Source organism: Myiozetetes cayanensis, unplaced genomic scaffold (genome assembly GCF_022539395.1).
Source record: "Myiozetetes cayanensis isolate MyiCay16 unplaced genomic scaffold, myiCay2020 scf17, whole genome shotgun sequence".
Lineage (NCBI taxonomy): Eukaryota > Metazoa > Chordata > Aves > Passeriformes > Tyrannidae > Myiozetetes > Myiozetetes cayanensis.
In genome coordinates this window covers 15868720-15896275 of record NW_026087378.1, presented here as the reverse complement: position 1 = coordinate 15896275, position 27556 = coordinate 15868720, and the positions used below count along the sequence as shown (strand labels likewise).

The 27556-nt window shown below is 54.9% G+C and overlaps 2 protein-coding genes across 2 annotated transcripts in view; both read right to left on the bottom strand.

Moving 5' to 3' along the window:
* LOC126638567 (protocadherin gamma-B5-like) overlaps positions 1 to 27556 on the bottom strand; it is a 56090-nt gene that overhangs the window by 8504 nt on the left and 20030 nt on the right. Inside the window, 1 exon segment of the mRNA XM_050312556.1 lies at positions 10206 to 10264. Coding sequence (XP_050168513.1) covers positions 10206 to 10264 — 59 coding nt within the window.
* LOC126638568 (protocadherin gamma-C5-like) lies at positions 18052 to 24952 on the bottom strand. The gene is made up of 2 exons (XM_050312557.1): positions 18258 to 24952; positions 18052 to 18090 (listed from the first exon to the last, which is right to left on the bottom strand). Exons 1-2 carry the CDS (start codon positions 20766 to 20768, stop codon positions 18052 to 18054), a joined length of 2550 nt encoding a protein of 849 aa, XP_050168514.1. The 5' UTR covers positions 20769 to 24952.

Genomic DNA, 27556 nt, shown 5'->3' with positions numbered 1-27556 from the left:
CCTGCCTCCTGTCAAAGCCATGCTCTGTGCCCTGTGACAGTGGGAATGCACGGAGGGAAAGGCTCACCCTGAACTCAGGGCATTCACCTGCACCAGGACCCCACACCTCACTAAGCTCCCTCACCAGCTGGTCCTCACTCCCCCACCACAATAACCCACCCCCAAGGCTGTGTGCAGGCACAGACAGCAGAGCTGGCACCACTGAGCACCACACTTGGGCAGGGCTGGCTTGGAAAGGCAGGGATGAAGGGGAGTGTTTGGTCCCTGCAGCCTGGGAGGGGCTGAGTGACACGCTCCAAGCCCCCGGTGCACGGCACGAGGGGAGAAGCGGCACCAAGAAATGTGTGGGGTTTTGCCCAGGTTGTTTTGAGCTCTTGGGTTAGAGCTGTGTGCCCCAGGGAGGGGTGTCTGTGCATCACCAGCCAGGTCAGGTCATCTCCAGAGGATGGGCAGCATTTCAGCCCGCTGTGAACTTCTGTGATGAGCTGCTCTGGTCCATGTGTTATGTCTACACCCCACTATGAGGGGAACAGACAAAGCCCTACATGCCCTTACTGTCCTGTAGGATCACAAAATGAGACTGGAGAGAGACATGGATCCTAGAGTGGTTTGGGTTGCAAGGGACCTTAAGGATCATCTAGTGCACCCGGCTCTCACACTCCCAAACTGAAGGAGCTCTCTCAGCCTCTCCCACCCTGCCTTGGCCTCCAGCACTCAGATCATTTTGGTGGTTCCCACGTGGCCCTGTTTTTGTTGCAGTGGGGAGCCCAAAGCTATGCCCAAAACTGGGCACAGTGCTCCAGGTGTGGACCTGTGAGTGCCAAATTGAGGGCAACAATCTCTGTTCTCTTGACCTGCTGGCTACAACCCTACCAGTAAACCCAGCCAGTCTCCATCACAGCAAGGGTGCACTGGTGACTCATGTTCAAGCTGACAGCCCCCACATCCTTTCCTGCAACCTTCCTGCACCCAGTGTTCCCAAATTCAGCACAAAGAGCCCCAAAGCTGTGTGCCTGCTCCCCATGACGCCATGCAGAAAAGCTATTTTAGAAATGCCTTAGAGTTGCAAAAAATTGGTATTGAGCTCATTTCTCTAAGCAGGAAATTCAAGTGCCTCAATTACTTGCAGTGCAATCATCCAGAATTCAGAGGCACAGAAAAAAAAAAAAAATACAAGGGCTGTAATCTAAAAACATCCAAAAATAACTTCTCGCAGTGGAAAAGGCACACAGCTGATGGCCAGACCTGGCTGTTTTCCACAGCTATAGGATGGGGTGGTGAATCACAGCTGTGAATCACTGATTCAACAGAAGGCAGCCTGCCCTACCCTGCTTCCCTTTCCTGGGGTGGGCAGACCCCAGAACCTCCCCTTCTCACACTGCTCCCCACTCAGCTGCAGCCTTGGGTGCTGCTGCAGGGAGCCTGCCCGGAATGGGAGGGCTGGTTCCTATGGAAATGACTCCAAGGACCGTTGTTTTTAACACAAATGCCATTGACTCAATAGGGTTTTTTTCTAAAAACCCATCCACATGGGATAGGTTTTTTTTTTCCTCTCTCTCTGTTCAAGTCTACTCCACACTTCAAAGCTCAGAAAAGAGCTGGCTTTCATTTTTGGGAATGCTTCTAGCATAGCCAGAACTGGAGAGGAGGAATCAAATCCATATTTGAGACAAACCCAGGGGTGCAGCATCTTAAAGGGCTCAGGGCATGGTGGAGACACAGCTGTGTCAGCAGAGGCAGGTACAGCACATGCATGACCTGTAGATGCCTTCAATAAACCTGGCTACGTGGAAATCAGGGAATACCAAGACAAAAGGCTTGTCTGGAAGCCCTGACACAGCCCCACTGCATCCATCCTGCACCCCAACACTGCCCTATTACTGAGGGCTCTCACAAGCACCCACCCGATGGGTGTACCTGGGTGATTTGCTGATCATCTATTTTGCAGCACCCGTAGCCATCAGGTCCTTTTTTTTTATCTTCCACTTCCAGCACAGAATTATTCCACTTTGAGCACAGAATTATTCATTTCCTTGCAGGGTTGCCATGGAGCTCGTCACTATGGCAGCCAAAGGCCTCGCAAACATTTATTTGCACAACCGCCCCATGGATTCCTGAAAAATTGTTTTCCTTGCTCTGCAGCTGGAAATGCGAGCCTGTAGCAGTGCCACAACAAACTGGAAAAGTTTATTCGTGCCAGAGCAGTGCTGTCAGAGCCCCACGGGATGCAGAGGGCAGCCCAGTGCCCTGCAGACCAGACCCTGGCACTCTGAGGCGTCTGGCAGGGCTGTGGGCAGTGCTCGAGCTGGGGATTTTCCTGGGACACCCTCAGCATCCTCCCTCCTCTCTGATTTGGGGCTGTCTGGCTTCTATGGTAGTGGCCCTCCAGCCAGCCCCTCCCAAATCCCACAGGAAGCTGCTCCCAGACTTCCCCACTCCGGGGAGGGGTGACTGGGATTTACTTCTCCTAATCTCTCTCCCCCTTTCACTCCCATTTGCACCCCAGCTCCGGATGTGGCTCCCACCCTCCCAACACCTCCCCCAGATATCCTGCCCTCCCCTTCTCATCCAGCTCCCAGAGCCAGAGGTACATTCAAGCCCATTCCTCAAGATCCATTCCCAGGCAGTACCTGCTCCCCCCAGGCTGCCCCCTTTCTAAGCCCCCCTGCACTGCTCTTTCCTCTCTCCCAGCTTCCTCCAAGCTGTTCCCATCCCCCCACTGCTGCCTCCCACACACAGCTCCAGCCCGAGGCAGCAGCAGCAGTAAAATCTCAGCCTGCATGTTCCCAGGCTGGCAAAGTGACAAGTGAGAGGGAACAGAGCCGGCCCTGCTGGTGCTGAACCTCCGCTGTACTCGAGGCGTGTGGGGACACAGCCCTTGGCTGGGGACACAGCCCCCTGGCTGGGGACACAGCCCTTGGCTGGGGACACAGCCCCCTGGCTGGGGACAAAGCCCTTGGCTGGGGACACATCCCCCTGGCTGGGGATACAGCCTCAGGGCGAGCATCCCTCTGCCCTGCTTCCCATGCCAGCATCCCACAGCCCCATCACCTTCCCCCAGCCTCTGAAAAAAACAGAATCAGCTCCAAAATTGCCCCAATTTCCTGTCCTTTTCACTTCCCTGACAGAGGATGCTGCCAGCCCTTCCCCCACGCTCCCCCAGCTCCTCACATTCCCATCCACTTCTGTAATGCAATTACAGGGGCTGGAGAGAGCCTGGATGAGGCCCAGCTTTAAGATCATGACTTTGAAGAGATGGGATTGAAAATGTTAGCAGGGAAGTGTGTGTGTGTGTGTGTGGGGAATATTTCCAGCCTCCCAAAGCACTGCAGAGTCTTTACTTCCAGCTGGCAGAGCTGCTGGGATGTACCTGGGATGCTGCTCTGCTAAATGGAGGCAGAACAAAAGCCCACAATGTGTCTAAAAGGAGGACCAAGCAGTGTCCCCCCTCCTGAGGACTCTTCTAGCCCTCCTGAAGGAGATGGAGCAGAGACCAGTCATTATTTCCCCAGGGCCATCCTACAGCCACCAGTGTCCCAATCCCATCAGGAAGGATATTTTGGGAAATTCTTCAGAAAGGTTGTTGTGCCTGTTTATTTGGATCCATCGGCTCTGCAGCCGGCCATGGCATGTGCTCAGCTGTGCAGGAAGCAGATGGAGGAACAAAAATTAAACCAATACACGTAGCACCTGTTAAATTACCTAAAATAGCATTTCTATGCATAAAACTGATGATGAAACTCCTGATATTCTGGGGGCTCTCCAGAATGAGAAACTCATCTCAGTTGTTTGGATGTTTCCCTTTCTCCACAAAAGATTTTACAGCTTTTGTCCCACGTGGCAGGATCTGGATGGCTCAGACTTCAAGGGCCATGACAAATGATAAAGGGATTATTGGCCCAGCATGGTCAATAAGGGAAAGAAACAAAGGGAAGGAAACACTCATCTAAAAATGGCTATGTGATGTAAAAAGAAGCCCAAATACTGAATCTGCTGAGATTTGGGCTGTTAATAGACAAAAGGGTGGACCTTGCAAGCAGGAGTGCTCACAGCAGGCACAGGGGACTAGCTCTGTGGTCTCTTGAATGTGGAAGGGTAGGTGAGGTTGGGGCCAGGATATATCACTACGAAACCTTCAGCTTCCAGTCCCAGGATCAGCTCAGCTCCGTAGGAGGAGGGGGAAGAAGAGCAGTTATCCAGAGACAAGTCCTGCTCCCAGTGTCAAAACATCTCCTGCCTGTCCCAGCACCCCAAATCCACTCCAGCACTGCACCACAAGGCTGCAGCCCAGTGCTCAGACCGAAGCCAGGCTCTGAGCAGCCTCACAGTACTTTATAGCAGCTTTTTCTCTGCAGTGTTTGATAGGAAACCCCAGTCACAAAATCACAACATTGTTTAGGTTGGAAAAGCCCTCTAAGATTGAGTTCAACCATTAACCCAGCACTGCCAAGGCCAGCACTAATCCTTGTCCTCAGATGCCACATCCACCTAGCTTTTAAATCCCTCCAGGGTCGGTGACTCACCACTGCCCTGGGCAGCCTGTGCCAGTGCCTGACCACCCTTTCAGGGAAGAAACTTTCCCTAATATCCAACCTAAACCCTCTCTGGTGCAACTTAAGTCTGTTTCCTCTTGTCCTGTTGCTTGTTACCTGCAAGAAGAGACCGACCCCCACCTGGCTCTGCTCTCCTGTCAGAGAGTTGTAAAGAGTTATAAGGTCTCCCCTGAGCCTCCTTTTCTCCAGGCTGAGAATCTCCAGCTCCCTCAGCTGCTCCTGGTGCTCCAGACCCTTCCTGAGCAATGTTCCCTTCTCTAGACATGCTCCAGCACCTCAAAACCACAACCCTCTGAGCAGTCTTCAACCTCTCCTGTTTCAGAACCCACCAGGGCAACACCGAACTTGAAAGATACAACCACCTGGCTGTTGTTTCTGTGGTTCCCTCCGAGGTGTTTGCTGAGCAAGTCACACAAACAGGCAAGGGGCTGCATCATCAGGCACGAACACCCACTTCAAATACTCCCCAAAAAGGCAATTTCTCTCCCAGGCTCCCCAGGAACTGACAAAAGCTGGTGATTTGAGCTCCACAGCCCCAGAGGCTTTGGCAGAGGGGAAAACCCTCCCTTCAGAGCCGAGCTCCTTCATTGGCACAACTCCTCCTGCACTCAGAGATCCACAGCCCCCTCAAAGCATAGCAGCTCTCAATTTTAGGAGCGCTGTCACTTAGAGTATGGCTGTTCCTCCAAATGACCTCAAAGGGATCTCCAGAGGCTGCTGTGATTTTTCAGAGGCTGCAGGACTCCACTCACACCTTCCCAAGGCCTTGGGGGTGGCAGTTTAGAGCAGCCCCACACTCTACATGCTGCAGGAGCTAAATATTCAACACTGAACAGGCAGGCAAAACCAACCCAGTCAGAAGAAGTAGAAATTTCAGCCCAAGGACTGTTAAACCTTTCTAATTCACCAGCAAAACATGTGGAACCACACCAGGCAAAGCAAATACCACTGCTGGTTTCAGCCCTTGGGTGGATTTGGGATGGAAACCTGAGGATTATAATTATTTCCTAAACTTCCCACAGTGGCAGTTCTCTCTGCTGCTCCTCTTTCCCCTCTCAATGAGAAGCTGCAGCCTGTCCAGCACCTCTGCCTAGCGTGTTCCTTGGCATGCTTCCACATGTTTTCCATGAATGAGCAGAAGGTAAAGGGGTCAGTGTTTACCTGTCCAGCCCCACTGGTGTCCCTGTGCACGTGCTTTGGAGTGCTTGCCACTGGCTCCAGTATAACACACCACAAACTCACAGCGTAAATTCCTAGGGGTTTACAACACCCACAGACATCCCTGTGGCTCCTGGGTTAGCAAGTGTTTATTTTTAGGAAGGATGTGGTAAAGCCTGCAGTTGTGGCCAGTTGTCTCTGTGTTGGGTATCCACCCCCATGCTGTGTAAGTCCACGAATGTCTGTGTCTCCCTCTGTCTCATCCTCTGGTTCCAGTTGCTGCCTGCTCTGGGATGTCCCACACAGACACACACATGTCATGCAGGAAATCCTGAGCACCCCAAAACCACACAACAATATCCCCCTTGTCAGTGCTTGCATGATTTGAGCCCCAGGAATGCTCCTGAGAGCTTTTTGGGACACCTTTTCTCCCCTCTCTGTCTCCCAGCACACACAGGTAGGCTGTGGTTAGTCCTGCAAACCCAACTCCTGAAATTCTTGCACAAAAACAAAATAAAGAATTTTAAAAAGCCCTCTTTTCCTTCCTGGCTCTCCTGTGGGCACTGCTGCAGCATCTCCACTATCAGCCCCAAACCCCTTGGGCATGGGGGGGAATGGTGGAGGGGCTCAGACAAAGCAGCTGAGATGCTGCTTAATGAGCAAGGGAAGTGAACATCCCTATTGGCTACGTTCAAGCTGGCAGGGGGAGCCTGGCCAGCAACAGCTCTGGGAAGCATTAACAAAGGGAGATTCAGGATTGGAGAAGATAAATAGAAGGGGGTGTGAAATGGCGCTCTGTATCTTCTTTACATGCTTTGCTCCTCCCTCTCCTGGGGTTGCTATGGGTATTCACACAGCTTCCCAACTCCTGGTGAGTGCCCTGCCACAGCCTCGGGGGTGTCTCCTGTGAGAGATCTCCTTCCAGCCTGTCCACCCAGCCCAGAATTGCCCTCACTCCTCCCCCAAGATGCCCAGGACATACCTGCATTCCCACCTCCCACGCCCACCTGTAAGCAACGCAGAGCCCTCCCCACTCCTCCAGGAAGTAAATCCTGACTTCAGCCAGGTGTTTTCCTGAACAAACCATCACACAGAGATCAAAACAAAGAGCAACTGGGGTCAGGCAAGTACCACGAACGTGCAAGGCACAGCAAAAAACCAAACCAAACCAAACCAACAAGATGGGTCTCTTGTACCAGTCTCTGTGTTCTCCCCCCATACAGGATCCCCCCTCCTCACAGGGAAACCCCACACTGATGATCCCACAGGGATATCCTGCCACGCTGCTGGACTGTACATTTACTCCTCATTGGACAATTCATTGCTGTAATCTCCACTTCAGCCACTGATCTGATTTGTCTGGGAGTGGCATCTGCTGCTCGGAATCAGTCTGGATTCATTTGCATTTGCCCAGCGACAGCGCGGGTGCTTTGTTTTCTTAGAAAACAAAACACAAACATCATTAAATTAATCTATCCTCCCGTTTTTCCCAAACAAGATTAATTCAGAACTGCTTTGCTCACATTTTCAGAGCAGACTGTCTGAGCTCCTCTATCCTGAGCATGTGCACCAGAGCTCCTCTCCTGTGTTTCAGAACAAAGAGCAGCTTCCCTTTGTTGCCCCGTAGCAACAACGTTTGAGATCAAGAGCCAGTCCCTGTCTTATTGAGCTTTCCCTGTTCTGCCTGGTTCCAGGTGCCCAGAGACACGTGGGATTTGTTTTGATGGGCAGGGATATGCTAAGACAGGATAGTTTCTTCTCCAGCTCCCATGGAGACAGCAAGGGAGAAATCACAACATGGGTTTAAGCTTGCTTTCTGGTTTAGAGTCAGTGCTGGACTCCCTCTGGGATCCATCCAAACCACTGGCCTGGGCTGCCCTGTTTGTATTGCTATTTAATTTGGGTCAAAGAGAGTTAAGAGCACATCCCACTTTTTGTCTTTTCAGCTGTGTTCCCCAAGCTCCAAGCAGAGCCCTGCAGTTCAGAGAGCTCACGGTGCTTCAGAGATTCACCTGTCAGCAGGAGAAGCAGTTGTACAGGATTGAACAGACAGAAACAGTGAGCCAGGCTCCGGCAGCTGCCCTTGCCCCCTCTTTAATACCTGTACTACCAACCAGAGCCTGGGGAATTCACACACCAGGCATCAAAACGCTGGGAAGAGCACAAGAAGAGCACAATGGGCTGCTTTCCAGGATTTGCCTGTTTGATCACTAGAGAGGTGTCAGGGCTGGGCATTGAACAGATGGGAGCACTTTCTATTTCCATTCTTTAGGACTGTCCCACAGGTTTAGAATAAAAACATCCCCTTGATTCAACTTATAATAGGAGGAAAGGAACCAGGAAAAAAAAAGCATCAGCAAGAGCTGTTTTACTGCAAATGTGGACACAGGCAAGTGGGAAAACCAGCAGAGATTCAAATCCACTGAGTTTTTTCAGTTATTTCAGCACCAGTCTGTGCCTGGGCAAAGTCTCTTCCCAAACCTGGGGGTCTAACCCGTGCTATGGGATGCCCTGCCACAACAGGCACTGACAGGGGGCTCTGAGCTCTAGGGGAATGTGTCCCTGCCCACGGCAGGGCAAAGAATGAGATGAGCTTTAAGGTCCCTTCCAACCCAAATAATTCAGTGATTCTATGAGCAGCTGTTTCAGGGACTATCATGGGCACCCAGAGGTAACATCATGGCTCATGCACCAGAACTAATACGTCATGATAGTGCAGCTCCCCACGAACAGTCTGAGGCTGCCTCTCCTCCTGTCTTCTCTATTCCCACTTAGGAGGGGGATGGAGCTTGTAAAGAGCTCCAGGCAGAGGCTGGAAGCTGGGGTGAGTGTCACTGTCCCATGACCTGAGAAAAGGCCCCTGTCACTGAGCTAAGGAAATCTGGACTGCATCAGCTCTGCCCCTTGAAGAGCCCCAGCATGATGCTGGAAGAGGGAGCAGTACAGCTTGCTCTGATGGGGCTCATTTACTGCCTTCTCATAACAAAACTATTACAGCAGCTGTGGTGCACTTCTGCATTAACAGGGCTTTGTTAATTGTCATCTGAACTGGAGCGGAAATTGTTAGAAAGATTTTCCTTGATTAAAATGTTGTCACTGATGGGGAATTCAACAGACCTCTGAGAAAACTCTTCCAGCCATAGCTTTGTTTTAAAGTCCGTGGCTGGTTTCTAGCATCTACACTTTATCTAATTACATCAAGCCCTCACTCCATTTTAGCTTTATCAGCTAGAAGAGCCTAACAGCAAAGTTTAATCACTTCAACAAGTTGGCTACAGCAATCTCTTAATTTTCTGATAAGCCACATTGTTGAGCCAGACCCAGGGAAAGACTCAGACAGAACCAGCTGCTGAAGATGTTTAACTTCAAGCTCTGACATCAAAATCCAGGACCCAGCAGTTCCATGACACCATTTCAACCTCCATGGGAGCTGCCCAAGTGGCCACCAGAAGTGACAAAGCACAGTCTCACCCAGTCAGACAAGGAAGCACATCATCCAAATTTACTCCCAATTGCTCCAAGGGTATAATCTTTGTCTATGCCCCAAAATATATAATCTTTTCACATATAAATTATCCTGGAGCCATCTCCTCATGCACAACCACCTCTGGCTGGGGTATTCATGGAGGAAGGTGAACTCTCAGTCCAAGTTCTTCCTTATCCTCATGGTACTGAAGGGAGTTCACCCTCTGAAGAGGAGCCCTGGCCCTTCTTATGAACCAGGAGGGAAGAGGGGAGAGGCAAAGAACAACATTTGGTGGCCAGTGGTCTCTCACTGTGGACCAAGACAAACAAACTTTGTTGGGCCAGAGGCAAGACAGGGATACTCACTTGGGAGGCAGGTCTCTGCTCTGCTGCTGGGGCTTCTCATCCTTTCTGACCTCACACACACCTCACAGAGAGGTGGTGGAGTCTCCCTCCTTGGAGATATTCCAGAACTGTCAGGACACAATCCTGTGCCATGTGTTCTAAGATGACCCTGCTTGAGCAGGGAGGCTGGGCCAGGTGACCCACTGTGGCCCCTTCCAACCTGACCCATTCTGTGATTCTGTGAATACACTTCAGCAGCACAGAGCTCAAGGCTCCAGGACTGCTAAGAGGAGTGATTTCCTGGCCTCTGTGCAAGGAGAGGAATTAAGAATTTGGACTCAGAATCTCGTTTACACGCTCAAAATCTGCTTTAGAGAAGAAGCCTTTCTCTGTGAAATGTATTTTCTAGTCCTTTAACCATCTCACAACTTCACCTGGAGTTTTCTCCTGTTCCTGACTGTCCTCCTCGAGGTGTAGACACCAAACCCAGACACACCATTGTCAACAACAACTGTCACACCCCCACACACACAGCTGACACAGGAGCAGCTCTGTTTCTGACTCTATCAATGACAGGGGACACCCATTCTCAGGACTGCCAGTCATGGACTTTCCAGCACTGAAAGTGGCACACAAAGGGAAGAAACCTTCACCCCAAACAAAAATGGAGCAAGAGGCACTTACCCACTTGTTCCAGGTCTCTGGGTCTGAGAGAAGCGCCAGTCTGTGTTGGGCTGAGCTTGCTGCAGAGAAAAAGAAGAGTTTTAATACCTTCATTCTTTCCTTTGAAAAATGAAAGCGAACTGATCCTGGATTATTTCAGTCTGGAATATCAGCATGTTCTTTCCAAGTGAAGCAAATCAATTAGAACAAAGAGAAAGCTCCCCCTCCCTCTTTTTTGAGTATTTCTGAACCAGCATGAATACTGAAAAGCATGACAAAAACTGTTCAGAGAATAATCTTCCAAAGCAGCTCAGGAAACCAGGCTGTGAAAGAAATGAAGCATGAAATAAACTGATAAGGGCATCAATTCAGCAGGAGCAGTGGTACCACAGTAATGAGCTTGGAGGAGGAAGGGTGTGTGTGGGGGTGGCAGAGTTAATTGATACTGAGAAAGACGCTTTTAACGCTCTAAGGTAAAATGGCAACAGACCTTCCTAATTTCTCCTCCTTCTGTCCTTAAAAAAGCCTGCCTGAGGTCTTATTTTTGTACATTGTATTTGAATGACTTTTCCTAGATGCTGTGGCTTTGGAGCACAACAATATTTTTTCTGTCCACAGAGAAAAGAATGAACTTCCGACAGCAAGAGGAAAAAGCATTATTTGTTTAGGACACACAATAACCTTCAGACACAACAGCACACTTTGTAACCTCATTAAGAAGCCCCCGTATCACTTTCTGCCTGTGTTATTTTACCACCAGACAATGAACATTTTGTAAATAAGGAAGTACATGGAGCAGGCTTGATTATTCCTGTTTGAATTACGCCTTTGTGGAACACACTAAATAGCAGAGCTGTTTTCTGTCTGGAAGACACACACTTCCGAAAATCATCATTAACTCTTATTTAAATAATTAAATAATAATAATTAACTCCAGAGTGATGACATACTACCTGGAAAGGACAACACTTCTCTCAGTTATTTTTGGAGTGAGCTGTTCATAGTCCACACAATGGAACACCAGTTTTATAGGATTATTCTGCTTGTACATGCAATTACTAAGGAAAGTGAAGACAGGGCAGAGCTGACCTAGATTTTTTATTTAGTAGATGTGCTTTTATTAATTTCTCTGCAGCTTTGATGATCCTCATGAAAGAAGATATTAGAATAAATTATTCCCCTGAAATAGATGCCCCAGTGGTCCCCAAGCTGCATGCAAATGAAGCTGTTTAAATACTTGCCCTCCAGATTTCAGATACGCATTTTTGAACACGCTGACACACAATCCTGCACTAAAGAAGCCCTTCCCAATCTATGTTTTGAGTTCCTGTTGAAATTACCATTTTCAAATTTAGGGCAGGCATTTATGACACAAAATTGCATTACTTTTTATATCCCGAAGTTATAAAAGCTACAGCTAAACACAGTCACCTACATCTATATTTAGACAGCTGAGTACAAGTAGCTCAAGTTTTCAAAGCCTGATGCTGCCTCAGTCTTTGCAAGCCCAAGGGCACATAAGGTTACCAGGATCTCTGTGAATAATGTCACTACTGACATTTCGGTAGTTCAGTGCTGAGTAGTGAATTCAGCCCCTTACTCAAAATGACCAACCTGAAAAATGATCCCTTGTCGGGGCACAGTCAGTAATTAATAACACTTGGAGGTTAAGAAATGAGAAATTTCTACAATGCACCTCTAAAACTGAGCGAAAGAAACACTGACAGACTCTTCTTCCAGATCACATCTCCCGTGTCATGGTTTGTATGCCATGCAGAACAAAGGGGGTTAAATGGAATCAAGAAGTTAATCCACCCCACAAAAACATATGTCCCTGACCATGCTAAGAATCACTTTAAAAAGAAATGAGTATGAATGGGGCCAAGACGAGACTCTTCACTGCCACAAACATGCTGTCTTTCATTCTATAGTGCTGCTCAGCCCCACCAAGCCCAGCCAAAACTTTCACCTGCCACCTCCCAGGAGGTGACAGTGACACACATTCCTCGAGGCCCCTGTCTCAGGAGGAAGGACAGGCAGAGAAGAGCCAGCTGGCCTGGATATTACGGACTGTTGCACTTAGCAGAGAGGACAGTAAGAAACACCCATCTCTTACCCCATCGCAGGGACTCGCTAAGGTGCTGGTCACCTGCTCATAGGCAGCCACGGTCTCCGCAGTGCTAGAATGGCTGACAGGCTTTACAAAGAGGAAATCGCTCTGGTCAGACATGGGCGAGAAACAAGAAGTGTAATTCTGTGCCTGGGAGGTCAAACCCACTCCTCCCACGTCCAGGTACTTGATGAAGCCATCTGGCTTCATCTGCCCTCGAAAATGGGAGGCGGGCTTGCGGCCAGTCCCCCGGCAGCAACCCGCCAAGGTCCAGCTGGCACTGCCAGCTTTGAGACACCGGGCAGCCGCGAGAGCAAACATCACACAGGACACAAGGGAGATGGACACCAAGGAGATGATGAGGTAAAGCGTTATGTTGGTATCCTTGGGGGAAGACTGCGGGACGTCCAAGGACTGGGAGAAGTCCTGCACGCTGTTTTCCTCTGGAGAAATGACTATTACCACGGAGGCCGAGAGGGACGGCGTGCCATTGTCCCTCACTTCGACCACCAGCCTGTGGGAATCTTCTGACTCCCTGAGAGCCTGTGCAAGCCTTATCTCTCCAGAGCGGCGTTCCACTTGGAAAGGCAAAGCCTCAGCCGACTCCTGCAGCTGGTAGGACAGCCAGGCATTATGGCCACTGTCAGCATCAACTGCTACAACTTTGGTGACCAGATAGCCAGGTTCTGCCAAGGCCGGGATGGCCTGGTGGAAGGCAGAGCCCTTGGGGACAGAGGGATAGACAATGTTGGGAGCATTGTCATTCTCATCCACGACGAACACGTGGACCACAGCAGTGCTACTCAGCGCAGGAGACCCAGCATCCTTCACCTCCACAGGCACCTGGAACACCTTGTCCTGCTCGTAATCCAGAGCTCGCACGGTGTAGATGGTGCCGTTGTCCTGGTCTATTCGGAAGTAGGTTGAGATGGGTACATCCTGTATCCCATTATCCAGGATGGAGTAAGACAGCTTGGCGTTGCTACCCTCATCAGGATCAGATGCTGACACTGAAAAGACAGAAGTTCCAGGAAGGGAGTTTTCCTGAACATGAGCTGTATCAAAAGGGCTGGAGAAATTTGGTGCGTTATCATTCACGTCAGCAATGCGGAGGTAAAAGGTTTTTTGTGTGGCCCTCTGGGGGGACCCAGAATCCACAGCCCTCACTGTGATGTTGTATCCATCGGCCTTCTCCCGATCAAGGGGACCACTAGTGACCAGTGAGAAATGCTCTTTAAAAGATGACACCAGTTTAAACGGGAGCTCTTTTGCTATCTGCAGGTGGACCTGCCCGTTGTCACCGGAATCACTGTCCTTCACACCAATGAGGGCAATCACAGTGCCTGGGGTTGCATCCTCCTGCACTGGGCTGGAGACAGAGGTCAGCACAATCTCTGGGCTGTTATCATTGATATCAATTAACTCCACTCGCAGGTGACAGTGGCCTTCCATAGCTGGAGATCCCTTGTCCCTGGCTCGAACTGCAATCTCATAAGCACTGGATTCCTCATAATCCAGTGGGGCTTTGGTTCTGATCTCCCCCGTCCGGGGATCTAAGGAGAACAGCTTGGTGAATTTACCAGGTGCATTATTGCTGGTTTTGAATGAATATTCCACATCCCCATTGGGACCTTCATCCAGGTCGGTGACATTCAACTTGGTGACCAGAGTACCCACTGGCACATTCTCCTCCAGATGTACCTTGGATATGGGTGGGTCACAGACAGGAGGGTTATCATTTGCATCCAGGATATGGATGGTAACCTTGGCAGTGCCAGATTTCACTGGATTGCCTCCATCCAGAGCTGTCAGTGTTAGATGATGAACAGGCACTTTCTCTCTATCCAGTGCTTTTTCAAGTACAATCTCGGGCATTTTAACACCATCTCCTCTCACATTGATGCTCAGGGCAAAATGCTTGCTGGGGCTGAGCTCATAGGTGGAGATGGAGTTGGAGCCCATATCCGGGTCTTCTGCTACCTCCAAGGGTAGCCGGGTCCCAGGGTTGGCTACCTCAGTGATCTCCAGCACCACCTCCGGCTTGGGGAACTGGGGCGCGTTGTCATTCACGTCGAGGACATCCACCTCAACACGGTGCAGCTGGAGGGGATTCTCCATGACGAGCTGGAGGTGCAGGGAACACGTGGGGCTCTGCCCACACAGTGCCTCCCGGTCCAGTCTGCTGTCGAGGAGCAGCACACCTGCCGCCAGGTCCACCTGGAAGTGCCGCTGCCCACCCTCGCTGACCAGGCGCAGGTTGCGGGCGGCCAGGCTCCGCACCTCCACCCCTAGGTCCTTGGCCAGGTCGCCCACAGAGAAGCCCGGCTCTCGATCCTCGGGCACGGAGTAGTGGAGCTGGGCGCAGCTGGGAGCCGCCAAGCAGGAGAGAGCTGCGAGCAGCAGCGGGAGCTGCCATGGCAAACTCCGTCCCGCGAGCATCCCGTGCCGGGTGTGCGAACGGAGCAGCGCGGAGCGGAGCGGCGGCGGCTCCGCGCAGCCTCCCCCGCCTCCCCGCCCTCGCTGCCGGCCCCAGCTGCCGGAACCCCAGCACCCCGGGGGCGTCCGAGCGGGCTGTGCAGGGAGGAAGCCGCCGCCGGAGCCGCCGGAGCCGGGCAGGGAAGGATGGAGGGGGCGGGGGGGGGGACGAGCGCAGCCTGGCCGGATGAACCGCTTCTCGGTACGCAAAGACACACAAAGTCGGCGAGAGGAGGGGATGGACCGAGTGACAGTTTTACGTCTCTCCACAGCCCCCTCCTCCTCCTCCTCCTCCTTTTCCTCTCCCTCCTCCTCCCCTCCTGCTTCTCACCGCCTTCCCCAAAATACGCACGGCGTAGCCCTCCCCTCTTCCCCCGCCGCCGCCACTCCGCCCCCGCAGCGCCGGGAGGGCGCCGGGGACTCCCGGCAGCGGGAACCCCGGTCCGCCCTGCCCGGCTGCTGGCAGTGGGCACCGACCGCACCCCCCGCCTAAAGTCGGCTGGGGGTGCCGCATTCCGAGACGGTTCAGTGCCGAGCCACTCACACACTGAGGCTGCGGTCAGGCTGGAGAACACACTCCCAATCTCACCTCGCTGTACAGGGGAGGATCCGCGGAGGGTTTCACAAACATGAACTCGCTGATATCCGAGACCGGCGAGAAGCAGGAGCGGTAACGCGGGGCGGGGGGAGCTGTTGCTGTCACCTGCACGCCCATCACCGTGTCCCCTTGCTTAGGCTCATAGTGCAAGTGCCCAAAAATGTGGCTGGGAGGGGGCTGAAGCGTGTTCACGCTCTCCACGCAGCAGCCCTGGTTGGCAGGTGCAGAGCCCCGCCGGAGGCACCGTACGCCCAGCGCCGCCAGTCCCACCAGCGAGACGGTGGAGATGAGCACTAGGGATACAATCAGGTAAAGCGTAATAGTGGGCAATCCCCCACTGTCAGCAGCCCGAGCCTCGGAGCCCTGCAGGGCCTCTGGACCCTTCTCCTCCACCAGCACCACCAGTGTGACGGCCGTGGAGAGTGGGGGCTCCCCAGCGTCCCGGACCACCACCAGCAGTTCGTGCGCAGAGGCGTCCGTGTCCTGCAGAGCCCGTGTGATCCGGACCTCCCCGGAACGCAGGGCCACGCTGAAAAGCCCCAGGTCTGTGGCTTCCACGAGGTGGTAGGATAGCCAGGCATTGCGCCCCGAGTCCGCATCTATTGCCACCACCTTGGTGATGAGAGCAGGTGGGACGATGGAGGGGGAAATTCGGAACTGAGCAGCAGATTCCCCCCCGGCCTTGGGGAAATGCACCTGTGGGGCATTGTCATTCTGGTCCACTATAAAAACATGAACCAGAGTTCTGTTCCTCAAGGCCGGGGAGCCACCATCAGAGACCTCCACGTGGAACTGGAGATAGGTGGTTTGCTCATAGTCAAAAGGGAACTTAGCAGTGACCTGCCCACTCGTGGGATGTATGGAGAGGTAGCGAGTAGGATCCAGGCCTGGATCTGTCCCACCAGCTCGCAGGATCGAGTAGGAGAGGCGGGAATTCTGCTCCGAGTCAGGGTCAGCAGCAGAGACCGTAACCAGCACGCTGCCCACTGGATTGTTTTCTGCCACCAGCACCTCATAGGATTCTTGCTCAAACTGGGGAGCGTTGTCATTGACATCTGTCAGGGTGATTGGCAAGATGGTGTGGCGGGAGAGGGGGGGATTGCCCATATCCGAGGCAGAGACGGTGACATTGTAGTAGGCAACATGCTCCCGGTCCAAACGGGTGCTGGTTAGCAGTGAGTACTGGTGCTCGTAGTCCTTGCGCAGCTGGAAGGGAAGGTCTGGAGACACATGGCACAGGACCTTGCCCTGCTCCCCAGAGTCCCGGTCTCTGACGTGTATCACAGCCACCACTGTGCCCGGCAGCGCGTCCTCACTCAGGGAGCTGGAGAAGGAGGTAAGAATGACCTCCGGTGCGTTGTCATTCACATCAGTGATTTCCACCACCACGCTGCAGTGCTCCTCCATCGTGGGTGACCCCATGTCCTTGGCCTCCACTTCGATCTCATACACCGTCGCCTCCTCGAAGTCCAGGTTGCCCTGGACACGAATCTCCCCAGTTTGCTCATCGATGGCAAAGATCTGGCGTAAGGCAGCTGAGTTGTGGCTGCTGAGTGAGTAGCGGATGTCTCCGTTGGGTCCTTCGTCCACATCGGTGGCATTTAACTTCACCACGAGGGTGCCCAGTGGCGAGTTCTCCACCAAGCGGGCTCCATATGATGGTCTGTCAAAGACAGGGTGGTTGTCATTGGCATCCAGGACCTGAATAGTGATGCGTATCTTGCTTGACTGTGGGGGAGAGCCCCCGTCTTCAGCAGTCAGGACCAAGTAATGGAAAGCTCTGAATTCCCGGTCCAGGGCCCGCTCCAACACCAGCTCAGGGAACTTCCCACCATCAGTGCGCGCCTTCACGTTGAGATTGAAGTTGTCATTGGCACTCAGGTGATAGGTCTGCAAGGTGTTGGTGCCCACATCAGGGTCCTGGGCAGGCTGGATGGGGAAGCGGGCACCCAGAGACGCCAGCTCGTAGATGCGCAGAGAAACCTCATCACTGGGGAACAACGGGGGGTTGTCATTGATATCCAGGATCTCCACCTCAATGCGGTAAAACTCCACTGGGTTCTCGATGGCAAGTTTCAAGTGGAGGAAGCAGCGTGGGTTCTGCCCGCAGAGTTGCTCCCGGTCTATCCGCTCGCTGACCATTATAACACCAGTGTTCACGTTGACAGAGAAGTACTGGGAATCCGAATCGGACAGTACCTGCAGATTAGCTGCCGCCAGCTTCGCCACATCGGTGCCCAGGTCCTTCGCGATATTGCCCACAAAGGCACCCCGGGTGAGCTCCTCCGGGATGCTGTATCGGATCTGAGCAGAGGAGCTGTGCAAGAACAAACAGAAGGAGAAGACACGCGGCAGCCCCAGGGACCGGCGCGCCTGCCCTGCCCTCGGCATCCTTGCCGGGTGGCCGGCCGGGCAGCGATGCCCTCCGCGCCGGGGGCCGCGCTCAGCGCTCGCCGCTCCCATTCATTGTTTGGGGCGGACGCGGCTCGGCGGGGCGGGGGCGCGCCGGGAGCCGGCGCAGCCGCGGCGCCATTGGCTGCGGGCGGAGCGCCGCCCTCCAATGGGCGCGCCGCTCTGCCCGGACAGCAACACGGCGGCCAATCACGGCCCGAGGGCCGTTGCCGCGCGCCGCGAACCCGCGCGGCGGCTCCGCGCGCTCGGCGGGGCCGCGACCCCGCGGCCGCTCACCTGGGCGCGCTCCCGCGGCCTGCAGAGCCGCTCACCTGGGCGCGCTTCCCGCGGCCGCTCACCTGGGCGCGCTCCTGCGGCCTGCAGGGCCGCTCACCTGGGCGCGCCCGCTCACCTGGGCGCGCTCCCGCGGCCGCTCACCTGGGCGCGCTCCCGCGGCCGCTCACCTGGGCGCGCTCCCGCGACCTGCAGAGCCGCTCACCTGGGCGCGCTCCCGCGGCGCGCCGCCGGCCCGCAGGAGAGCCTCAGAGCCGCTCACCTGGGCGCGCTCCCGCAGCGTGCCGCTGGCCGGCAGGAAAGCCCCGCTCTCCCTCGGCAGGGTGGCAGAGGGTGGGCAAGGCCGCAGGAAGGTGAAGTCGCTCCGCTCGGAGCCCGGGGAGAAGCAGGTGCTGTAGCACTGCGACTGGGTGTCGGTGGGTCGCAGCGTGACCTCCATGTACTTGAGGGTGCCGTCGGAGCTGAGCTGGAGCTTGGGGCTGGAGTGCTTGAAGAAGTCCCGGGAGGGCGACTCGCTGAGCCAGCAGCAGCAGTAGGGTGAGACGGCGGCGCGGCCCCTGCGCCGAAGGCACCTGGCGGCCAGGACGGTGACAGTGGCCAGTGCCACCGTGCTAACGGCTGCCAGCGCGATGATCAGGTAGAGGGTCAGGTCCGGCTTCTCCTTGGCACCAGCCAGGAAGTCCCGAGGCTTGTAGCTCTCCTCCGGGGCTGCTTCCTCCAGGGCCACGGTGATGGTGGCGGTGGTGGACAGCGGTGGGTCGCCGTTGTCCGTCACCTGGACAACGAGCTGCTGCACTGCCATGTCGGTGTCCTGGAAGGCACGTGCCGTCCGCACCTCCCCGGTGTGCAGAGACATGTGGAACAATGAGGGGTCGGTGGACTGTGGCAACAGCCGGTACGAGAGCCAGGCGTTGTACCCAGCATCTGCATCCACTGCTGTCACCTTGGTGACCAGGGAGCCCGGTGGGGCAGACAGCGGGACCCTCTGGGGTGCCGAGGCATCGCTGTCACTGGCAGGGTGCAGGATGGTGGGGGGGTGGTCATTCTGGTCCAGCACAAAGATGTAGACAGTAACATTGGCATGGAGCGGGGGGGACCCCGAGTCCCACACGGCCACAGAGACCGGCAGAACCTGCAGCTGCTCAAAGTCAAAGGTACCCTGCGCGTAGAGGTTGCCGTTGTCAGGGTTGATGTGGACGAAGGAAGAGATGGGGGAACCCTGCACTTGGCCACTCTCTATGGAGTAAACAAGCCGGGAATTAACCCCATCGTCAGGGTCTGAGGCAGAGACAGTGCACAGCAGGGAGCCAGGCGGGTTGTTCTCCGCGAGAAAAGCATCGTAGGAGGGCTGCAAGAAGCGTGGGGGGTTGTCATTCACATCAGATATATTGAGGAGCAGCGTGAGTGTTGTGGTGAGGGCAGGAGACCCACCATCCTGGGCAATAAGCACCACTGTGTACTGTGAGGTGGACTCCCGGTCCAGGCTCTCCCGGGTGACCAGAGAGAAGTGGTTCTGAAGGGACCTGATGGCAAAAGGCACATCAGGGGAGATCTGCAAGCTCACATCCCCATTGGCCCCTGAGTCTCGGTCCCGGACATTGAAGAGCCCCACGACAGTCTCTGGTGGGGTGTCTTCTGGCACCGGATTCAGCAGGGAGGTGAGCAGCACCTCTGGGGGGTTGTCATTGGCATCCTCCACTTGCACCTGCAGAACACAATTGCCCTCCATCTCTGGGACCCCTCCATCATGGGCTCGCACATAGATCTCATAGAAAGGTGATTCCTCAAAGTCCAGGGCCCCACTAACCCGGACCTCACCGCTGTGAGGATCCAGGGAGAACAGCCTCCGCACCAAGTCCGAGGTGTGAACCCCGAAGGAGTACTGTGTCTCCCCATTGGGACCCTCATCAGGGTCAGATGCATTGATCTGGAGGAGCACAGCCCCCACAGGTGTGTTTTCCGGGACTTGCACCTTGTATGTGGTGCGGCCGCAGGTGGGAGCGTTGTCGTTGACATCCAGGACCAGGACTGTTATCTGTGCTGTGCCCGAGCGGGCTGGGCTTCCCCCGTCCACGGCCGTCAGCACCAGCTGCAGTTCTGGCTGCTCCTCCCGGTCCAGGGCACGCTCCAGCACCAGCTCTGGGAAGAGTTTGCCATCCGGCTGCTGCTTGACGTCCAGGGAGAAGTGGGAGTTCGGGCTCAGCCTGTAGGAGCTCACAGCATTAGTGCCCACATCGGGGTCCTGAGCACTCTCCAGGGGGAAGCGCGAGGCCACCGTGGCAGACTCGGCGATGCGCAGGGTGCGCTGAGCGGTGGGAAAGCTCGGGGAGTTGTCATTCACATCCAGGATCTCCACTTCCAGGCGGAAGAGCTGCAGGGGGTTCTCCGTCAGCACCTGCACCGACAGCATGCAGCTGGCAGCTGCTCCGCACAGACGCTCCCGGTCCAGCCGCTGGCTCACCACCAGCGTGCCGCTGTCCAGGCGCACGGCGAAGTGGCGTGAGCTCTCCTCGGAGCCCAGGCGCAGCCTGCGACCCGGCAGCTCCTCCACCTTCAAGCCCAGGTCCCGGGCCATGTTCCCCACCACAGTTCCCACCTCTGACTCCTCAACTACCGAGTAGCGGATCTGCCCGGAGACCCGGCCCCAGCCGCAGAGCAAAAACAAACTCAGTACTTGCCATTTCCAGGCGGGTCGCTGGAGGCTGACACTCTCCATGTCTGTGCGCGGCCGGCCCGGGACACAGCAGGCACTGAGGAACTGCTATAAAATCCCTGGGTCTCTCTTCCACGGCTCGGAAAACAGCTCCGGGGCTCCGGCAGGCTGCGGCTCCGGCTGTCAGCCTCCGAGCAGAGGGGGTGGGCTGGGGGAGGGGAACTGAATCACAGCCCCAGCGCGGAGGTGGGAGGGAGGGGGGTTGGGGGGAGAAGCAGATTTCCCCCCCTCGCTTCAGATCAGCGCCCAATTGGCCGAGAGCTCCGTCCCCTCTCGGCCGGCAGTGGCTCCGGAGGTGAGGGAAGCAGGGGCCTGAGCCGGCAACAGCGGGGCTGCCACCCCCGGCCTCCCCTCTGCCAGCCTGACTCACTTGCTCTGACAGCTCGCTTTGCGTTCACAGGGAAACTGCACGTCCTGGCAGCCTGGAAGCTAGGTACAAACCCTCCCTGTGTGCTCCCCCTTCCACAATGGGGGCTTCACATCGTGCCCACACACAAAGGGCAGCTGTCAGGAATGCACGCCAAAGGACTTTTCATGCCTGATGAAAAGGTGCTTGTTAGAGCCCTGAGGTGCCAAGGGCTCTTCTCCCACCCCTTTTCTCCCCCCCAGCTAATGCTTTGGCTGCTGCCTGCACCCCATCATTACCTCTCTGAGTGAGGCATCACTGGCACCAGTACCACCACAAGCCAGGAGACCTCGCACTGAAACAGGGATGCCCACCCCTGCCAGCCCACCTGAGGGAGTGGGAGGCTGAAGGTGGGAAGACAAAGACAGGTGAGGCATTCAAAGCCAGAGCACAATTGTTCCCAGAGCACAATTGTTCCCAAAGCACACCTGACTGGAACCTCTTCCTCACCCTGGGACAAGGAAGAAGTCAGTGTTCACAGTACCCAAATCACTGCAAATAGATAGAGCCAGACAACAGGGCCGCTAAAACACCACTGGATCACAACACCAGCTCAGGATGTCAGATTGGGAAGGAGGGCCAAGCCTCCCACCTGGCAGACACACATACTGACATTCTGCAGCAGACACAGCTTTGCAGCCAAGCAATCTGAGGACAAAAGCAGGGGTCTCGGCCTCCCCAGAGGGGAGCAAACAGTAATTGCCTCCTCTCCCTGTCACTGAGGATGATGGCAAGCTGCAGGGTGTTAACTCAGCTCACATCCCTGCAGAAGCCTTGTGCAGGGTTGGAAGCGACCTGAACAACCATCTCATTACAACCCCCTGCCATGGACAGGAACACTTTCCACTAGACCAGGTTGCTCAGAGCTCTGTCTAACCTGGCCTTAAATACTTCCAGGGATGGGGCAGCTACAGCTTCTCTTTACAACCTATGCCAAGGCCTCACCACCCTCCCAGTAAAGAATTTATTCCTAATGTCTAATCTAAACCTACTCTCTGTCAGCTTGAAACCATTCCCTCATGTCCTGTCACTACATACTCTTGTAGAAAGTCTCTCTGCACCTTTCTGTCCCTGGTGCACTGAAGGCCACCCTGACCTCCCTTGGGTGCACACAAACCCTGGGGGTCTGGGGTCCGCAGGGGCCTTGCCTGGGACCCTGCCTGCCCCCACCACCTGGGCACCAAAGGGACCTAAGGGAACAGGTGAGAGAGGCTGGGGAGACCAATGGCCGGCACAGTGGACAGTGACAGGGACACCATCCTTCTGGCAAGGACAGACACGGTGGAGGTGCTGCTTTCGAGGGTCCTCCCTCCCCTCTGCAGCACCTCCCTGCCTATTCCAAGAGCCGCGAGGCGGGACCACCCTGCTGCCAGTCAGGGAGAGACACAGCAAAGACTGGCGAGAACACTGCGCGGGTCCCTCCTACTGCCCGCTCCGGAGGAGGGGAGAAGGCTTTCTTAAAGAGCCAGTGCAGCAAAACGCTGCATTGGTTCTTTAAGAAAAGATTCCACAGGGATCTACAGAGACCAATAAAGGTATATGGAGACAATACCTGTGTGGACGTACTTATTTTGGGGGTCCATCTCGCAGTAACACCAGCAAGAAGCTGTCACAGTAACCTTGACTCTGAAATGTGCCCTGTCCCCATCCCAGGCAGGGCCCCAGACAGCACAGCTGGGTGACAGACAATGCTGTTGGCAATACAAGGTGCTGTGCCCCTGGTAGTGGGTTTGGTGCTGCTGTGGTGCCTCAGCAGAAGCCCTCTGTGAAGTCCACATGGTCTGGGAGAATTCAGCCAGTGTCCCAAGATGGCTCAATCACCAAGGAGCTGGAGCAAGGGCTTTGCACAGGGGATTCTGCTGTTGCTTGAGTCTGTCAAAGCCCGGGATAGGGACAGTGACAAGGCAGAAAGGGTATGGGGTGTCTAGGAAGGTATGGGGTGTCTAGGAGGGGTATGGGATGTCTAGGATGGACAAGGAAATGTTTCCCATTCCAGAGGGCCAGAGCTCACTCTATGGAAGGGCTCCAACCCAGACAACCCAGGGATCACTGGAGATCCTGTAGAGAAGAATCCCTCATGGCAGGACATACCACCTGCTACAGACAGGGCCAACACCCTCCCCACTGCATCAGTTCTGGGGGCTGGCTGTATCCTGCAGAGCAAAGAGGTGTAAAGCCTATGCAGTTTTGACACGGTCTGTTGTCACCACAAATACTGAAAATCCAGGGCTCAGTGCCAGCCCAGCTGATTTCTCACAGCCAGTGCCTTTCCAGTGTTGTACTGGGGAGTAGGAGGGAGTCACGGCTATGGCTCAGGCTTACTGCCTGCCCAGTATCACCTCCTTCCACCCCACTCTCAAACAATTTACTGCCCCCACCCCCAGAGGCATCTTGCCAGAACCCTTTGGTCGAGGGGTCATCCTGGTCCCCAACCTTAGCACAGCCTGCACAATGCAGAGTGTAAAATTACTCCTGCAACTGCTGCATCCATTTATTCCTACCTGCTAGAAACCAGAAGTGCTGAGTTTGAACAGTGACGCAAGCAGGGAGGAAAAAAAAAGGAAAAAAAAAAAAAGGAAAAAAAAAAAAGATATAAAATAATTCTGAGATGTTTCTGCCTCCGTCTGTGATTTGGCCACACTGAGCAGGCGGCACACGCAGCCTCACACCCGTGCACAGCTTCCGCTGCATCTCACTTCCTTCTGCTCTGAGGAACCGGTTGCTCTCACTCACAACCTCCCAGCAAGGACAAATTACCAGCATCACCCATCTTGGAAACCCATCAGATCCACCACCCCTTCCCATCCACTGGATCCACTATCTGGCCTCACCACTGAGGACTGAAGCATTCCTGTAATTGAAAGCTTTTAAATTAAGCTGCAGAATTCCCATCGGGGAAGAAGCACAGGAGCTGCCTGCCATGCGCAAATGCCTTCCTGCCTGCAGTTTGCTCAGTCAGGACATCAGACATCACCCGGAGGTACCATATTACAAACCATGCAGAGCTTATAGTAAGGTTTCTGAACAACATCTGAGTGGAGGACTCACCATCCTGCTCAGAGCCACAGTCCAGTTCAGTGGAGCCCTGCAAGCAACGGAGACAATCTGCAGTCCCACCCCTCCACCCTGAAGTGAACACCATCACAGAGCTTCCATGGAAACAAAACCAGAGGCATCAGGAGTCAAACATGAGGAGCAGCACAGATGGGAGGGATGCTCTGTGTCCACAGTCTGTCACACAGAGGAACCAGCATCATCCTTCAGCTTTGTGTGCTACACTGTGGGCAGTGACAGCCGGGTCCCCCACTGGCAGCTGGTGGCTCCCAGCCCCATTTGCACCACCACCGCTTCAGTCCCCACCAGGGCACGACGCACAGAGACTGTGTTCCCACCCAGTGCAAGTGTTCCTCTCAGCTCTCCTACTGCAAAGAGAAGGAAATACCATCAGCAACAAACTTTGTGCCAAGGATTTACAAGTGGTTGCAAGCTGACCTCAGGCTCCACCGGTTACTCACACAAAGGCGTACACAAAACTGGGATCCAAAAGACGTATGTTTGCCAGCCCGAGCAAACTGACTCACTGCTCAGCACAGTGCAAATGTCATTGACACTCAGGACAGCTCATCTGACTCCAAAGAAGAACTGTTCAGCCACAGCTGACCACTCTTTAGAGGCATGGCGCGACTGGACATCCTTCCCAACCCCAACTCGCTACCAAACGCGTATGGCACAAATGAACCATGGCTCTGCCCGTGGCAGGGACATGCCAAGGAAGGGGCTACATTACCTCAGCAGGTGCAGGGAGCCGGCTGGCAGTGCCCACAATCTGGTGGTACAGCCCTGGCTCACCGTTCCTCATGGTGCTCTGACGGCTCCCCAAGGGGCTGGAAGTGAAGGGCTTTTTACACAGGAGATCACTCTGGCGAGAATCCGTGGTGAGATAGACCTGGTGGTAGAAGTTGGGTGGCGTGAAGCCACCCCGCACAGCATCGATGTGGTGGAAGGGCCCTGGTGTCCTGTATGTGGTACTCCTGGAGCTGTTGAACAACTCCTTTGACTGCCTCCACTTGTAGCACTTGAAGATGCCCAGAGACAACATGGTGATGAAGAAGGCTGCTGAGACCAGAATCACAGCCAGGATGAGATAGAAAGTCACGTGTTTCCTGGGATCATTGGCAGGTGCCACATCAGTGAGGTCAGTGAGCACCTCCTTGGCCATCTCGGCCACAGAGATGGAGACAGTGGCAGTGGTGGACAGCACAGGCTCCCCATGGTCTTTCAGCAGGATGACTAATGTGTGCTGGGGAGCGTCATCCTCACGGAGCTGGCGGGCCGTGAAGATGTCCCCACTGTGCAGCCCAACCGAGAAGAGGCTGGGGTCAGTGGCCTGCAACAGGGTATAGGAGATCCAGGCATTGTACCCTGCATCTGCATCCACCGCCACCACCTTGGTGACCATGTGCCCAGCAGGAGTGCCGGGTGCCACCACATCGGGATAGGTGGCGGTGCTGTTGGGGTGGGGGTACAGCACGGCTGGGGCATTGTCATTGACGTCAGTGACGAACACACTGACTGAGACATTAGTGGCCAGAGGCGGAAAGCCGCCGTCCTGGACCTGTACCATCATGCTGAACTCCACCTGGTCCTCATGGTCCAGGGAGGTGAGCAGATAGAGGGTGCCATTCTCCCGGTTGATGGAGAAGAGGTGGCCTACAGTGGGGTCACCCTGCAAAAGGGTATAGGAGAGGTGGGCATTGCGCCCAAGGTCTGGATCTGTGGCGCTGACATTAAGGATGGGAATGCCAGGCATATTGTTCTCCAGAACATACACATCGTAGGAGTCCTGGGAAGATTTGGGTGCGTTGTCATTGACATCTGACACCTGCACCAGGATGTGTTTTACTGCTGACAGAGGTGGTGAGCCTGAGTCCCTGGCTGTGATAGTGATGTTATACTCCGATGCCTTTTCCCGGTCCAGAACTCCTTCTGTTTTAAGTGTGTAGTAATTTTTGAGTGAGGAACTCAGCATGAATGGGATCCCAGGGGAAATGAAGCAGTTCACCTGGCCGTTGTCATGGGAGTCCGAGTCTGTTACACTCAGCAGAGCTACGACTGTCCCTGGAGCTGCATCTTCAGGCACAGGGCTGTACACAGAAGTCACTGTTACCTCTGGAGCATTGTCATTCACATCCACAACTTCCACCAGCACTTTGCAATGAGCCACACCAGGAACGACTCCCTTGTCTTTAGCCTGTAAGTAAATCTCATACAGCTTCGCTTCCTCATAGTCCAGCTGTCCCTTGACCCTCAACTCCCCTGTGGCCGAGTCCAGAGCAAAGAGTTCCCGTACCTTGGTGGGGGTGTGGCTGCTGAAGGAGTAGACGATGTCTCCATTGGGCCCATCATCCAGATCATATGCACTGATCCTGGCGACCAGGGTTCCGCTGGGCGTGTTCTCTCTCACACTTGCCTTATAGGTGGACTGGTTGAAGACCGGGGCGTTATCGTTGGCATCTACAACGTCAATGTGGATCTGCACATTGGCCGACCGTGGTGGGCTGCCTCCATCCAAAGCAGTCAAGACCAAATTCAGCTCCCGCTGCTCCTCCCTGTCCAACTCCTTCTCTAGCACCAGTTCCGCGTACTTGCTGCCATCCACCCTCGTCTGCACGTCGAGAGCAAAGTTCGGGTTGGCGCTGAGCTGGTAGGTCTGCAAAGAGTTAATTCCCACATCGGGGTCTTGCGCGCTCTCTAGCGGGAAGCGCGCTCCTGCCGCCACAGACTCACTGATTTCCAGCCTCGCCTGGCTGCTGGGAAAAACCGGGTCGTTGTCATTGATGTCCTGGATCTCTACGGTGCCGCTGTACAGCTCCAGTGGGTTTTCCACCACGATCTCAAAGCTGACGGAGCAGGGAGAGAGCGCGCCACAGAGCTCCTCCCGGTCTATCCGCTCGTTCACCAGCAGCGCTCCGCTCGTCAGATCCACCCCGAAGTACTTCTTGTTGCCGCCGGACACCACCCGCAATCGGCGTCCCGGCAGCCGCCCGAGGTCCAGCGAGAGGTCGGCTACCACATTCCCCACCGCGGAGCCTCTCCGCGCCTCCTCGGGAATCGCATAGCGAATCGCGGCAGAAACAAAGTCGGAGACGCCGAACAAAAGCAAGAGGCTCAGTACCTGCCCCGTCGTCACCCCGCGGCTCCTTACAGCAACGCCGTTCATCGCACAGGACGGCCGCGCTCTCCGCTTCGCCCCCCCGCCCCGGCTAGAAATCCTCAGCTCTCCCCGTCATGCCGCTGCCCAGCGGCCCCGGGAAGCGGCGGCGGGGAGCCGGGCATTGCTCGGCGGGCTCGGCCGTGACTCACTCCCAGAGTCTCTCTGAGACCG

What these genes read in the sequence shown, in the direction of transcription:
- LOC126638568 (XM_050312557.1), bottom strand. Translation starts at nt 20,768, where the DNA reads ATGGAGAGTGTCAGCCTCCAGCGACCCGCCTGGAAATGGCAAGTACTG. An exon ending in CGCCGCGGGAGCGCGCCCAG is followed by an intron (nt 18,091 to 18,257) that starts GTGAGCGGCTCT and finishes AAGCGCGCCCAG; the next exon opens with GTGAGCGGCTCTGCAGGCCG.